At 43.6% G+C, this 12,579-nt stretch overlaps 1 protein-coding gene across 1 annotated transcript in view; it reads left to right on the top strand.

Annotated features, from left to right (window-relative positions):
- MAP3K14 (mitogen-activated protein kinase kinase kinase 14) overlaps positions 1–12,579 on the top strand; it is a 102,590-nt gene that overhangs the window by 67,731 nt on the left and 22,280 nt on the right. Inside the window, exons 11-12 of the mRNA XM_063138468.1 lie at positions 1,793–1,943; positions 8,656–8,985. Coding sequence (XP_062994538.1) covers positions 1,793–1,943; positions 8,656–8,985 — 481 coding nt within the window. The remainder of the gene's footprint in view (positions 1–1,792; positions 1,944–8,655; positions 8,986–12,579) is intronic.

Here is a 12,579-nt window from a genome sequence, read left to right as displayed (position 1 = left end):
GGTTGAGATCTAAGTAATTTTTCCATCAAGGTCTCATCAAAGGTCCATCTCAACAGCAGTCACCATAACTTCACTTCAGGAACATCACTCCCAATGAGTCCAATTCTTTGAGTATCAAGTGGATTGCCTGGTATCAATTTCCTCAGGAGATTTTTTCTGTCATCGTCATGACAGAATCAGATAATGGTTGTTGCTCATACTATGGCCACTCATGCTACGGTTGATCTGCCCCATCTTATGATGACAACAAGCAGTCACAACGATGCAGTCCATCTATCTTACAATATCATCCCAATTGTGCTGGAAGGGATACTTCAAGCTACTTCTCCCGGTATTGATGATTCAAGTCCTTGCACTATAGCAACCAATCAGAGATCCCTTCTCACCATCTCATCCTGACCCATACAATCTTAAGGCCACCTGACGTGGAGCCTCACCAAATTTGGACAGTAGACATTCTGTTCCTAATGGGACCTCAACTTGTCCAGCTTACCATTCTTACCTCCTAACTTCTTCCAAAATTTCATTTTTTCCAAAGCCTTCAGTGAGTAATTTGAGATTTGTCTTCTGGGTCCTCGTGCCTGGTTAGCTCTATCCAAATCTTCTATCTCTGCTCCACAAGCTGGGAGTAACTCTGTAAGCCATTTTGACATGAAAACTTTTACTGAGTCTTCTCCCCCCTCGACTTTTTAACTGTATTTCATTGTTCATTTGTTCTGATATTCTGGTTATTTTACCGTAATAAACTTGATTAATTGATTGAGGCCTCACAGTCCTATGGTCTTCCTTGTTGAGGACCTGAGTAGTCTCTCACAAGTCCTCATCACGTTAGGTCAAGATGATTACTGCTCAGATTCATTCATGGTGGCATCTGCTTCCTCCCTGGATGCAGCAGTCAGGAATTAGAACCTTGTTTCTCCCATGGCCGACATTTGGCCCTATACTGAACAGGTGCTTCAGGTGGCAAAGCCCATAGGCATCAGAATTAAAGCTCCTTTGATCGCAGTTACAGGCGTGGTATTAAAGTGGGCTCAGTCGGACTATTCTCAGTCAGAGCATACTGATGCTACCCACCCTTTTGCATGTTATGAATCCTTAATTAACAAATTTCACAATGATTTTTTGTAGTTTTAAGGATGCATAAACTTTTCACCATTTTGTTTCTCTGTTAAGACTAAAGATGAGTTGGTTCTCTCCCTGCTCCCTCAAATACACTTTGCCCCTCCCATCTCCATTTTGCCCCTTCCATCTCTCCACTGTGCTACAAATATCTAAGAAGATAGAGAACCTATAGAGGGTCCAAGAAGAGGACTGTTCCTTCTTTTCAAACTATAACCACTGAATATGCATTGAACACTAGAACATGCTAAGAGGCATTCTTAGATCACAAATTCCATGATTCCCCAGCAGATTCTTAGGGCTGAAATTCTCACCTCATGGCCCATGCCTTTATTTAAAAACTACTACTTCAAGATTGATTGATTGATTGATTTTAATAATTAAGAAAGAGTCCGTGTGAAGACTGCCTTTTTTAAAGTAAACACAGGGGTCTAACAAGGGGTGTGTGAGAGAGGGCAAGTCCCTCCCCTTGAACAGCTTGTGGAAAACAATTCATTTAGCTTCTCTCCAATCTTCCTGTTATGTCTAGGACACTTTTCACCCCCTTGTTATCTAACAATCCAACTGCTTCTCTAGCTAGTTTCTTGATTGATTTTGATCAATCTGAGTCCAGTGGAGGTTTCTTCTTCTTGCACCTAAAACTTCCCCACTTCCTGTGCTTTCTGTATTTCAGATAGCCAAAGAACCACCTCCACTGAAGGAAATCCCACCCTCCTGCCACCCATTCACTGCCCATGTTATTCAGGCAGGCCTCAAGAAGGAACCAACAGAACGGGTCTCTGCAGCAGAGCTGAAAACGAAGACCTCCATGGCCCTTGAGCAGGGTGCGTACATCCAATGTTTGTATGATAAAGCAATAAATAACTGGAGCCCAACTCCTCGCTGGTTGCCAAAACCTCCTTACTGCAATGTGACATGTAGTATTTGCCGGTCTCAGCACTCTGTACGTGCTATGTATGCCTTCTCTATCTGGCCCTATAGGCCTGGTTCAGACGACACTCTGGGCTTTGTGGTTAACTTAACCATGGCCAGCTGTGTTTATGCTAACCACATGCAAAATGGGAGCAGACGATACTTTTAACCCTTTTGTGGTTAAGTTTTCCTTAACCACACGCTAACCACAAAGTGGCTAGTGGAGCACCTGATTCTTCCAACTGATCCACCCTGTGCCCCAGCAGCCCTAGCGGCAGGAGCCCTGGCAGTTACAGCCATCATTTGAGAGCAGGCACCAATGAAATCAGCAATTACATGCCTGCATCGCCCCGTTTTGCTGTCTGCATGGCCATGCCTGCTATACCTCTACAGTCATCACAGGGGAGGCAGAAGCCTTCCAGGACGGCTGCACTAGCTGCATCATCAGGCAGTGCCACCACAGTAATCAGAACCTGAGGGGTGTAATGGCGCTTCAACGAGGTAGGAGGAACAGATGCTTCATATGGGGAAATTGCAAGCAGGTATTTAAAAAGCTCTGCTATAAGCATGCTCTGCTAAGAAGAGCAAAAATCACTCCAAAAAACTAATGCAAAAAGACGAAGTGGCAGCCACAGTGAGTGTATCAATCAGCAGTCCAGAGCAACCATAGAGCCCACTGGTTAGAGCGGTCCCACCTTAACCCCTTAACCACAGTCCCTTAACCACAGACACGTGTCAGCCGACACTTTTAACCATAGTTGGTGCTGCTAACCACGTTGCATAATGTGGTTAGTGAGCATAACCACATTGGCCCTGTTCAGACAACACGCTAAACCATGTTGCAGCATGGTTTAACGTGTTGCCTGAAAGGGGCCAATGTGGTTAATGGGCAAGATGGCTAGGGAAAATGTGTGTCAGACGACACCATAAACCATGGTTAAGGATTCTGTTAACCACTTTGTGGTTAAGCAGCATGGTTTAGCATGTCGTCTGAACGGAGTCTTTGTTTCCCTGCAAGGCTCAGCCAGGGGATGTCAGTAAATTAAACCCAGGGCTGGGTGGGTGGGATTCCATCAAGTTCAGTTGAGAGCAGTTGCTGTAGAACATGGACCTGCCAGGAGTGGTGAGGCCAGGTTTCTTGCAGAGGCAGCAAGGCAACTTTATGGCCTGTTAGTCCCTCTGTTTAGTAGCCTGCAGGAGCACCTGCCTCATAAAGCAATTGGGCACATAAAAACTTTTATTATGGTCTGCCACTTTGTTTGTCTTTAGTAGTCTGCGGTCCAGGCCTCTTCAGAAGGGAAAATAGTGTTATGTGGTTGGGGTCATTCTCCAGGGGTCCCTTACTCAGTGCCTTTGATCACAAAGAGATTGAGGATTTCCCCCAATTCTGTAACTCTTGAAGTTACTAGGCAAAACTGAATACCCTTTTAACTTATTAAACTGATCAAACATGTCACACAAGAACTATTATTATTATTATTATTATTTATTTATATAGCACCATCAATGTACATGGTGCTGTACAGAGTAAAACAGTAAATAGCAAGACCCTGCCGCATAGGCTTACATTCTAATAAAGTCATAGTAAAGCAATAAAGAGGGGAAGAGAACGCAAACAGGCACTGGGTAGGGTAAACAGGCACAGGGTAGGGAAAAAGTAACAGTATAACTAACAGTCTAAAGTCCGAGCAACATCAAGTTTTAAAAGCTTTAGGAAAAAGAAAAGTTTTTAGCTGAGCTTTAAAAGCTGTGATTGAACTTGTAGATCTCAAATGTTCTGGGAGAGCGTTCCAGGCGTAAGGAGCAGCAGAAGAGAATGGGCGAAGCTGAGCAAGGGAAGTAGAGACCCTTGGGCAGGCAAGAAACATGGCACCAGAGGAGCGAAGAGCATGAGTGGGGCAATAGTGTGAGATGAGAGAGGAGAGATAGGGCGGAGCTAGACCGTGAAAAGCTTTGAAGGTCAACAGGAGAAGTTTATATTGGATTCTGAAGTGAATAGGAAGCCAATGAAGAGATTTCAGAAGTGGAGTAACATGGTCAGAGCGGCAAGCCAAGAAGATGATCTTAGCGGCAGCGTGGTGGACAGAAACCAACGGACTGATGTGAGAAGAAGGAAGGCCAGAGAGAAGAAGGTTGCAGTAATCCAACCGAGAAATAACCAGTGCGTGAACAAGCGTCTTGGCAGAAGAGACAGACAGAAATGATCGAATCCTGGCAATATTATACAGGAAAAAGCGACAGGATTTAGCTACTGCCTCAATATGAGGAATAAAGGAGAGCGAGGAATCAAATATAAAGCCAAGACTACGAGCTTCCTTGACCGGAGTAAGCGTAACATCATTGACAGTAAGAAAGAATGAGAGATGAGGAGAAGGTTTAGGAGGAAAAACAAGCAATTCAGTCTTTGCCATATTAAGTTTCAAACGACGATGAAGCAGCCAGGCTGAGATATCTGAAAGACATGCCGAGATACGATCGTGAACATCAGGAGAAAGTTCCGGAGATGAAAGATATAATTGTGTATCATCGGCATACAGATGGTATTGGAGGCCATGAGATTGGATAAGCTTACCCAAGGGCAACATGTATAAAGAAAACAACAACGGGCCAAGCACCGAGCCTTGCGGAACCCCTACTGAAAGTGGAAAAGAGGAAGACGAGTTGCCATTAGCCAACACGCTGAAGGAGCGACCCGCTAGATAGGAGGCAAACCAGTTATAGACAGAGCCGCAAAGTCCAAGGTCATGAAGGGAGTCTAAGAGAAGATCATGATCAACCGTGTCAAAGGCTGCGGTTAGATCAAGGAGACTAAGAACAGAATAAAGGCCTTTAGACTTGACAGTAAGAAGATCATTGGTGATCTTAGTAAGGGCTGCTTCAGTGGAATGCAAAGGACGGAATCCAGATTGAAAAGGATCCAGAGCAGAGTTACTAGAAAGAAAGTCAAGACAACGAGAGTAGACCACACGCTCCAGGATCTTTGAAACAAAGGGCAACAAAGAGACAGGTCGGTAGTTAGACAGAGATAGCCTATCAAGAGTAGGTTTCTTGAGAATGGGAGAGACTGTAGCATGTTTCAAAGCAGAAGGAAATGAACCAGAGGACAGAGAAAAATTAATAATATGAAGCAAGGAAGGAAGGAGAGCGGGAATAAGATTTATAAAGACGCAAGAAGGAATCGGATCACGAGAGCAAGTGGAAGGCTTCGAAGAGCGCAGTATTGTAGACAGTTCATCAGCTGAGACCGAAGGAAACGCAGAGAAATTTGCAGAAGGAACTGGCAGATGAGGAACAGGAACTATTCCTGGAAGAGGAGCAGAGCTGGCCAGATCGGAGCGAATAGTTTGGATTTTAGCATTGAAAAAAGAGGCAAAGTTATTAGCAGACAGAGAGGCGGGGAGAGATGGTGGATTAGGCTTCAGAAGAGAATTGAAGGACTCAAAGAGCCGCTGAGGATGCGTAGCATTTGACTGGATCAACATTGAGTAATACTGCTGTTTGGCCAATGAAATGGCAGAAGAGAAAGAGGAGAGTACAAATTTGTAATGGACAAAGTCTGCCCAGTCCCTGGTCTTACGCCAAAGGCGTTCAGCTGCCCAGGAACAGGAGTGAAGGTAGCGGAGGAAAGAGGTGAGCCACGGTTGGGGTTGAGAAGGACGAGCTATCCGAGTTGTAGATGGAGCAAGAGTATCAAGAGTTGAAGATAAGGAGGAATTAAAGAAGGAGACAGCTGAGTCCAAGGAGACAGCCGAAAAGACAGAAGGAAGAGAGGAGGCTAGAGACTGCGAAAAAGCCTCGTAGTTGATAGATTGCAAGTCACGACAAGTGCGAGAAGCGGGACGTGAAGGAGGAGGATTATGAGTAATATTGAAAGAAACTAGATGATCTGACAAAGGAAAGTCAGCAGTAGAAAAGTCCAAAACAGAGCAATTCCGAGTGAGAACAAGATCCAGACAGTGTCCAAGGGAATGTGTGGGTACATCAGACCAGAGCTTAAGATCATAAGAGGAAGATAGGGAGCGAAATAAATCAAAGCAAATGCAAAAGAATACAGATACAGAAGTGAAATGTGAAACATGTAATGATTAGAAAGAAAATACATTTGTACACCATGCAAAATACACTACAATTTAACTGTTGCTAAGGCCTATTAGAAAGCCAGTGTAAATGGCCCCCAAAACCATGTTTGTAGGCCCAGAAGCACTCTGAAAGGTCCCAAACTAGTTAAAGGAAGTGTTTGAAGCTTTCAATTTTATAGCAACATGGTCTAAACATTTTGAAAAAAGGAATAAAGCAGTCCCGGGGGGTGGGGCATGAATTAAAAGGGGAATCTAAAGCTACGTATCCCAAGAAGAGCTCTGAAGACCAGGTTATCATGGATCGAGAGGAAGGTTGAAAAAGATCTCTCCTAGAATCCAGGGTGTAGAACTGAGCAAAGTCCAGGTAGGAAAAATTAATCCAGGTAGACAGTGAAGAAAATATTTTAAAATAAAAAGTGCTGTAAAGCTCAACCTTCACCAGTGAGCAAAATCAAATAGGGGGCGAAAACTACACCAAGCTGCTCAGGAGCCAAGTGCCTGGGTCAGAAAAACTGGGCTTGGGAAAAGATAGCTGAAAATAGTCTCAAAATCAAGGGAAAACATATTCCAAAAAAGAAAAGAGGACTCTTCTTCTCTCAGAAGACAGGCAAGAACCAGGCTGAGTCTGCTTCTTAGACTTCAGGCAGCAAAACTCTCTGCCCTCAAGGAAAGACAGGCCTGCTTACGAGCTACAATATCACTCCCTACCACAAGCTTCCTTGTGGAAGAGTCTGGTCACGTTGAGGGAATTGCTTGTCCACATACACACACACACACAGGTTCCAGAAATTCACCGCTGCTGCTGCTTTTACTACAGATGGCTGTTGCCCCCTCTTCCCTTTCCCCCCACCCTCAACGTTCCAAGTGCTGCATTATGAGCTTCCATAGGCTTTTATTTGCAATAAAAATTATTTAAAATATGTAAATTGATTTTTTTTATAAAAAAACAAAAACCCCACCATTCCATCAAGTAGAGTTAGAAGTAAATATGGAAACAAGAATGTTTAACACATGGCGGTCACCCTGGCCCCAGAGATGGGCACAAATGGTTGCCAACACTTTTTCAGAAACACTTTTGCATGATTGACGGGGTTTTTTCCTCTGTTAACTGCCCTTTCTCTCTCAGTCTTTAACTAAACTTCCTGAAATTTTCAAGCTATGTGAAATAGGCATTTCTTTCTTTCTATAAATATCTTCAATAAATCCTTGGTTTTGCCCCTGCCTTCAGCTTGTTTTCTCACTCCCTCACGGAGTTTTCCCTTTCCTCCTGCATATGTAAATTTCAGAAAGTTTGGTGAATTTTTTTTTTGGTTTTATTAAGGTTAGAATGACCAACCAACCCAATTCCTATATTCAGTGGTGGAATCTGTTTTTACCTTTTGAACATTCACTGGTGTGCATACTTAAATACTTTAGTGTGGCTTGATCGCAGCAATATTTCCCATTTATTCTCTTGAGTCAGTTCAGTACATGTGCCATTATCTACCCTGAGCAGGATAGCTATAAATAAAAATAAATCTGGCATCAATGTCATGTTGGTCTGTTCTCCATGGGAGTTCAGCTATCCCAGAATGTACTGAACAGACCATCTCTTGCTTTCTCCTACCTCAGCACCCATGATTACACAGACCAGAAGCAGCTCTACACATAATGCAGAATTCTGAACTGTACGACTTCAGACCGCTGGTGGGGGGTGGGTTATATGTCTGAGTGCTGCCCCATATGAAACCCTCCCTGCATGTAGCAAACTAATAAATCAGGGTGAGAGTTATGCTAAACCTTCGTCTGATATGCTAGAGTGCTACATGCACAGATGTTTTTTAATTGGGGTGGAACACAATTTAAAATGTAATATTCCTCCCTCCCTACAGTTGGAAATTAACAGTGCAGAATTATACCCACTTATTGTATGTAATGTGTACACTAGCTCTTAGGTTATTTGTCCCTGAGTAGCGTGTAGGGTGGCCATATGAAAAGGAGGACAGGGCTCCTGTATCTTTAGCAGTTGCATAGAAAAGGGAATTTCAGCAGGTGTCATTTATATGCATGCAGCACCTGGTGAAATTACCTCTTCATCACAACAGTTATAGCTGCAGGAGCTATTCTAGAGTGACCAGATACAAAAGAGGGCAGGGCTCCTGCATCTCCTGCTGAAATTCCCTTTTCTATACAACCGTTAAAAATACAGGAGCCCTGTCTTCCTTTCCATATGGTCACCCTAATATTGTGGAAACTGGAAATAAAATAAAATGTTGTTCCAAAATACCCATCACCAATGTTTGCCAAAAGTTAGAAGAAAATGTGAAGGCTATTCCCTTGAAAGAGATAGTAGGGTAAAGCTATGCTAGAGTAGTGATCATCACATAGGGACATAATTTTTCCTCGACTTAATGGGCTGCCACATTCGATAGAGAAGATCTGGCATTATCTTTTGCATATCTTGCCTCAAGCAAATGTGTGCCAGTGACTGAAGAGGAGTGCCTTTGTCTTTTCTTCCTTGTGTTCTAGCTTCCCCCCACTGCCATTTTGTGTGTTTGCTTTGTAGTGGGAGGTCTGAAGAGCTCCTGGAGGGGCATATACAAAGAACCCAGATGCATACAGTTCACACAAGAAAGTAGTCTCTCAGGACCACCATTGCCAATACTTGAGCCTCCTGCTTGCCTGAATCCATTGGCCAGAAGCCCCAGCCCGCCACTCCCCAGTCAGGGTCTGACTGAAGAAAACCAACTACTTCATCCAAATGTGGGCAAAGAAGTACTGTGGCCATGTGACTCTCTTCAGCACTCCATCCCAGCTCCACTCAGCACCAAGAAGGGCAGCTTATCAGAATGGAGAACTACTGCCTTGGAACATGACCTTCAACAGCTGGAGTTTGGTAATTATTTATTTATTTATTTATTTATTTATTTATTTATTTTATTACATTTATATACCACCCCACAGCCGAAGCTCTCTGGGTGGTTTACAACAATTAAAAATGGAAAACATTAAAAGTATACAAAATTTAAAAACCATCAAAAACATAAAAAACAGTATAAAAACAACAGTATCCATTTAAAAACAACAATTCTGGGGTCCATTAAAAACAAACTTAATGTTGTTAAATGCTGTTAAAATGCCTTTGTGCATAAGTTATGGATTTGTGCATAAGTTTTCTTGTCCTTCTCTTTAAAATGTGCCTTTATTTGTCACCTTATTATCTTATCTGCTATCTACCGAGCCCTTTGTGTAGTTTCCCCTCCCATTAGAATTTTTGTAAAGTTACCTTTTAGGGATTCTTACTGATTGGTTGGAGGACCAAACATGGTACACAAAAGGGGGAAGATGGATATAATACTGATGTGTTTATGCCTGTATTGAGTGTAGCAGAATAGAAGGAAACATGGAAAGGACTGGATAAGGTGGCTTGGAAGGGAGACCCCCTGGGAACTGCATGTAGCCAACTTAAGTTTCATTCTGGAAGAAAGGTGGGATATAAATATAACTAACTACAAACAGCAAACACTGAAAAGGATCCCATAAAAAGAATTGAGTGTGCCAAGATGTTAAATGCAACTAAGGTTTCTGACAGTGTGAACTTTATGGTGTTGGATTCCAGTATCTGTCTTGAATCTAAGAAAAGACAGACTGATGGCCAAAGTAAGTGTTAAGGCTACAGACCCCCATCTAAGAATGCAAGTTACACCAAGAAGCTGTAAACCAGCAGGGTGAGCATGCAGTTTCAAGCAGAGAAACACCAGTCTTGGAACCAAACCCAGAGGGAAGTTGGAGGAGAGATGTGGCTAGTGAGGGAAAAGCTCAAGCACCCTCCTGCCACACCTCTCTGCCTCAAAACCTTCTCTCCACTTTGTCACACTTTTACAACTGTTCAGTTTAACTCATGTTCTGAGACGCGGGTTGCCATCAGAACATTGCTTTTGCCCAGAGTCAGAAATCTAGCAGGCTAGATACCCTTGGGAAATTTGGAGAAATGTCTTTCCTCTGAACATGAAAGAAGAGTCTCATATGGGTTCTACACCTACATAGAACATCATTTGGAACATTCTAGAGCTCAGCAGAGCTTTGGCAGGAGCCCACCCATTCTCCTCTGTGGGTGCTCCAGAGTGTGGCTCCTGCCTTTTTGCTCAGTTGCATTTTTTCCGCTGCAACAGTAGCAGCACTTGGAATGCTCTCTGTATCTCAAGGTTTTCCTCGACAGTTTTCTTAGTTGTCCCTTTTGAAGCTGCTGGGCAGAGTTTTTCTGTCCTCTCCTTTTTTCATGTCATTATACCACTAACCAGTGGTATGACGACATGCTTCTAACTTCTTCCAAAATGTCTTTCTCCTAAAGGTCCCAATGACTACTCTGAGAATTTTAACATCCATATCTATACCATTGGTAACACAACCAGTGGCTTCTATACCAGCCACTATCAATCCTCCCAAGACATTGGTCCCCACGGCTCCCCTGCATTCAGGACAACTTGTTAGGGCAGGACAATTACTGCTCCGACTTGTCCTCCCCTTCATCCATGGTGGCCTCCACTTCTCCAGATTCAACAGTTGGGGATCAGAACCCTCTTTCTCCCATGAACAATGTTCAGCCCTATCCTGAACAGGTGCTTTAGATGGAAAATCAAAAGTAAAGCTCCTATGCTCTCAGTTACAGACCTGGTATTTAAGAGGGTTCAGTCAGACATGGCTCCACCATTAACCATACTGCTGCTGCCCACCCTCTTGTATTTTATCAAACTCTTGAACTAGGCTCTCTGCTTTACCACTGAAATCCAATAAGAGGACTGTTCCTTCTTCTTCAAACACACAACTCACTACTCTGTGATCATTGAGAATTCCATGAATCATCCCTGCTCCTATGGCCAATGCCAGAGAACTGCAAAGAACCCTTCATAATCCACTTTAAGCAAAATGTCTAGTGCAGCATCTCAAACCTCCTTCCAACCTAGATGACCTGTGACAAGTGTTGTTAGCCTGCAAGGGAAAAATACCCCAACCAATTGAAATGCCAGCTTGGGGCTCAGTCCCCTCCAACAGGCTCCAACTCTTTCTACTGAATCCATCATGACCAATGTGTGGGTCCTTTCAATTATCTGTAACAGTACATGATCGAGTTCAAGATGATTTTTCCTACTGGAGCTTATCACACCACTTACCTGACCCTTGCACTCTTGGAAGGAATTGCTATGCTTTTGCACAAGGGAGCAATAGAAAGGATTGTTTTTTATAAAATGTGCGGCCATTGGGATGTGCCTATCTGAGAATTCAAGGGTCCCATCTGTACTCATATGTCAATGACTGGTTGATCATGGCCTCCTCACAGACGGCTGTCCTTTGATTTGTGTCTTTGACCCACAAGCTTCTTGACTCTCTCAGACTGTATGTGAACACAGAAATGTCTCTCTGAATTCAAGATGAACAATGTGATTCATCAGGGCCGTGTTGGATGTGGAGAAGAGTTGTGCATACTTACCTCGGAATCAAGCAGAAACACTAATCATGTGGGCACACCAAGTAAGCGACCTCCATATTATACAAGCTTTTACCATCCAACATTTGTTGGGATTGCTGGCCACTGCCACAGCCATTTTACATTTTTCTTACCTTTGGGTGTTGTGCCTACAGATTAGGATCACACGTGTATTCAATCTCCAGCAGATGTGAGGAGGACCCAGCTCTGACTAGCGCAGAATTCCTGTGCTGGTGGACCATACCAGAGCATCTTGTGATTGGCATTTTGCTAACTGTGCCCATCCAGGTTGCTTATCTGGAGCCTATCTGTAGACCTTCAGGCTTTGACAGCTTAGCCCTTTGGACCCTTAGCAATTATTCAACTTATGCATCCTGTGTAAGGTTGCTTTTCTTGTAGTACTCACATGGGCATGGCATGCTAGTGAGTTGTCCATTGTCTGTATTGATGCACCTTACCTCACCTTCTATCTGGACAAAGCAGTACTTAGATCAGGCATTCAGTTCCTGTCAAAGGTGGTGTTTGGATTTCATGTGAACCAAGACTTTGTTTTACCAGCCTTCTTTCTGTCCCCAACATTGGACTTGGAGTTGAGATTGCATACCTTGGATGTTTGTCAAGCACTTGCATTCTGTAAGTCCTGAATCAAGTGATTTAGGCAGCCACTGCACCTTTTTCTCTGCAGTGGTGGAAAGAGGAAAGATTTGCCAGTGTCGTCACAATGTCTAGCTTCCTGGGTGTTACAGATGATTGTTCTCAGGTACTGACAGGCAGGATTGGAGTTGACTGGACCAGTTAAGGCTCACCCAACCAGGACGATGGCTACATTGGTGGCGTTTGAACAGGGAATCTCCATTCGAGATCTCTGTCATGTAGCAACATGATCAAGACCAACTACCTTTATTTGACACTACTGTCTGGATATACGGTCCCGGGCAGACTGTTCCTTCGGACAGGCTGTCCTGTCATTGGTTCTTCATTTAGGACACCAACCGACTTCTAGGA

This window comes from Elgaria multicarinata, chromosome 11 (genome assembly GCF_023053635.1).
Source record: "Elgaria multicarinata webbii isolate HBS135686 ecotype San Diego chromosome 11, rElgMul1.1.pri, whole genome shotgun sequence".
Lineage (NCBI taxonomy): Eukaryota > Metazoa > Chordata > Lepidosauria > Squamata > Anguidae > Elgaria > Elgaria multicarinata.
The sequence above is the reverse complement of the archived record's forward strand: the minus strand, read 5'-3'. Positions and strand labels throughout refer to the sequence as shown.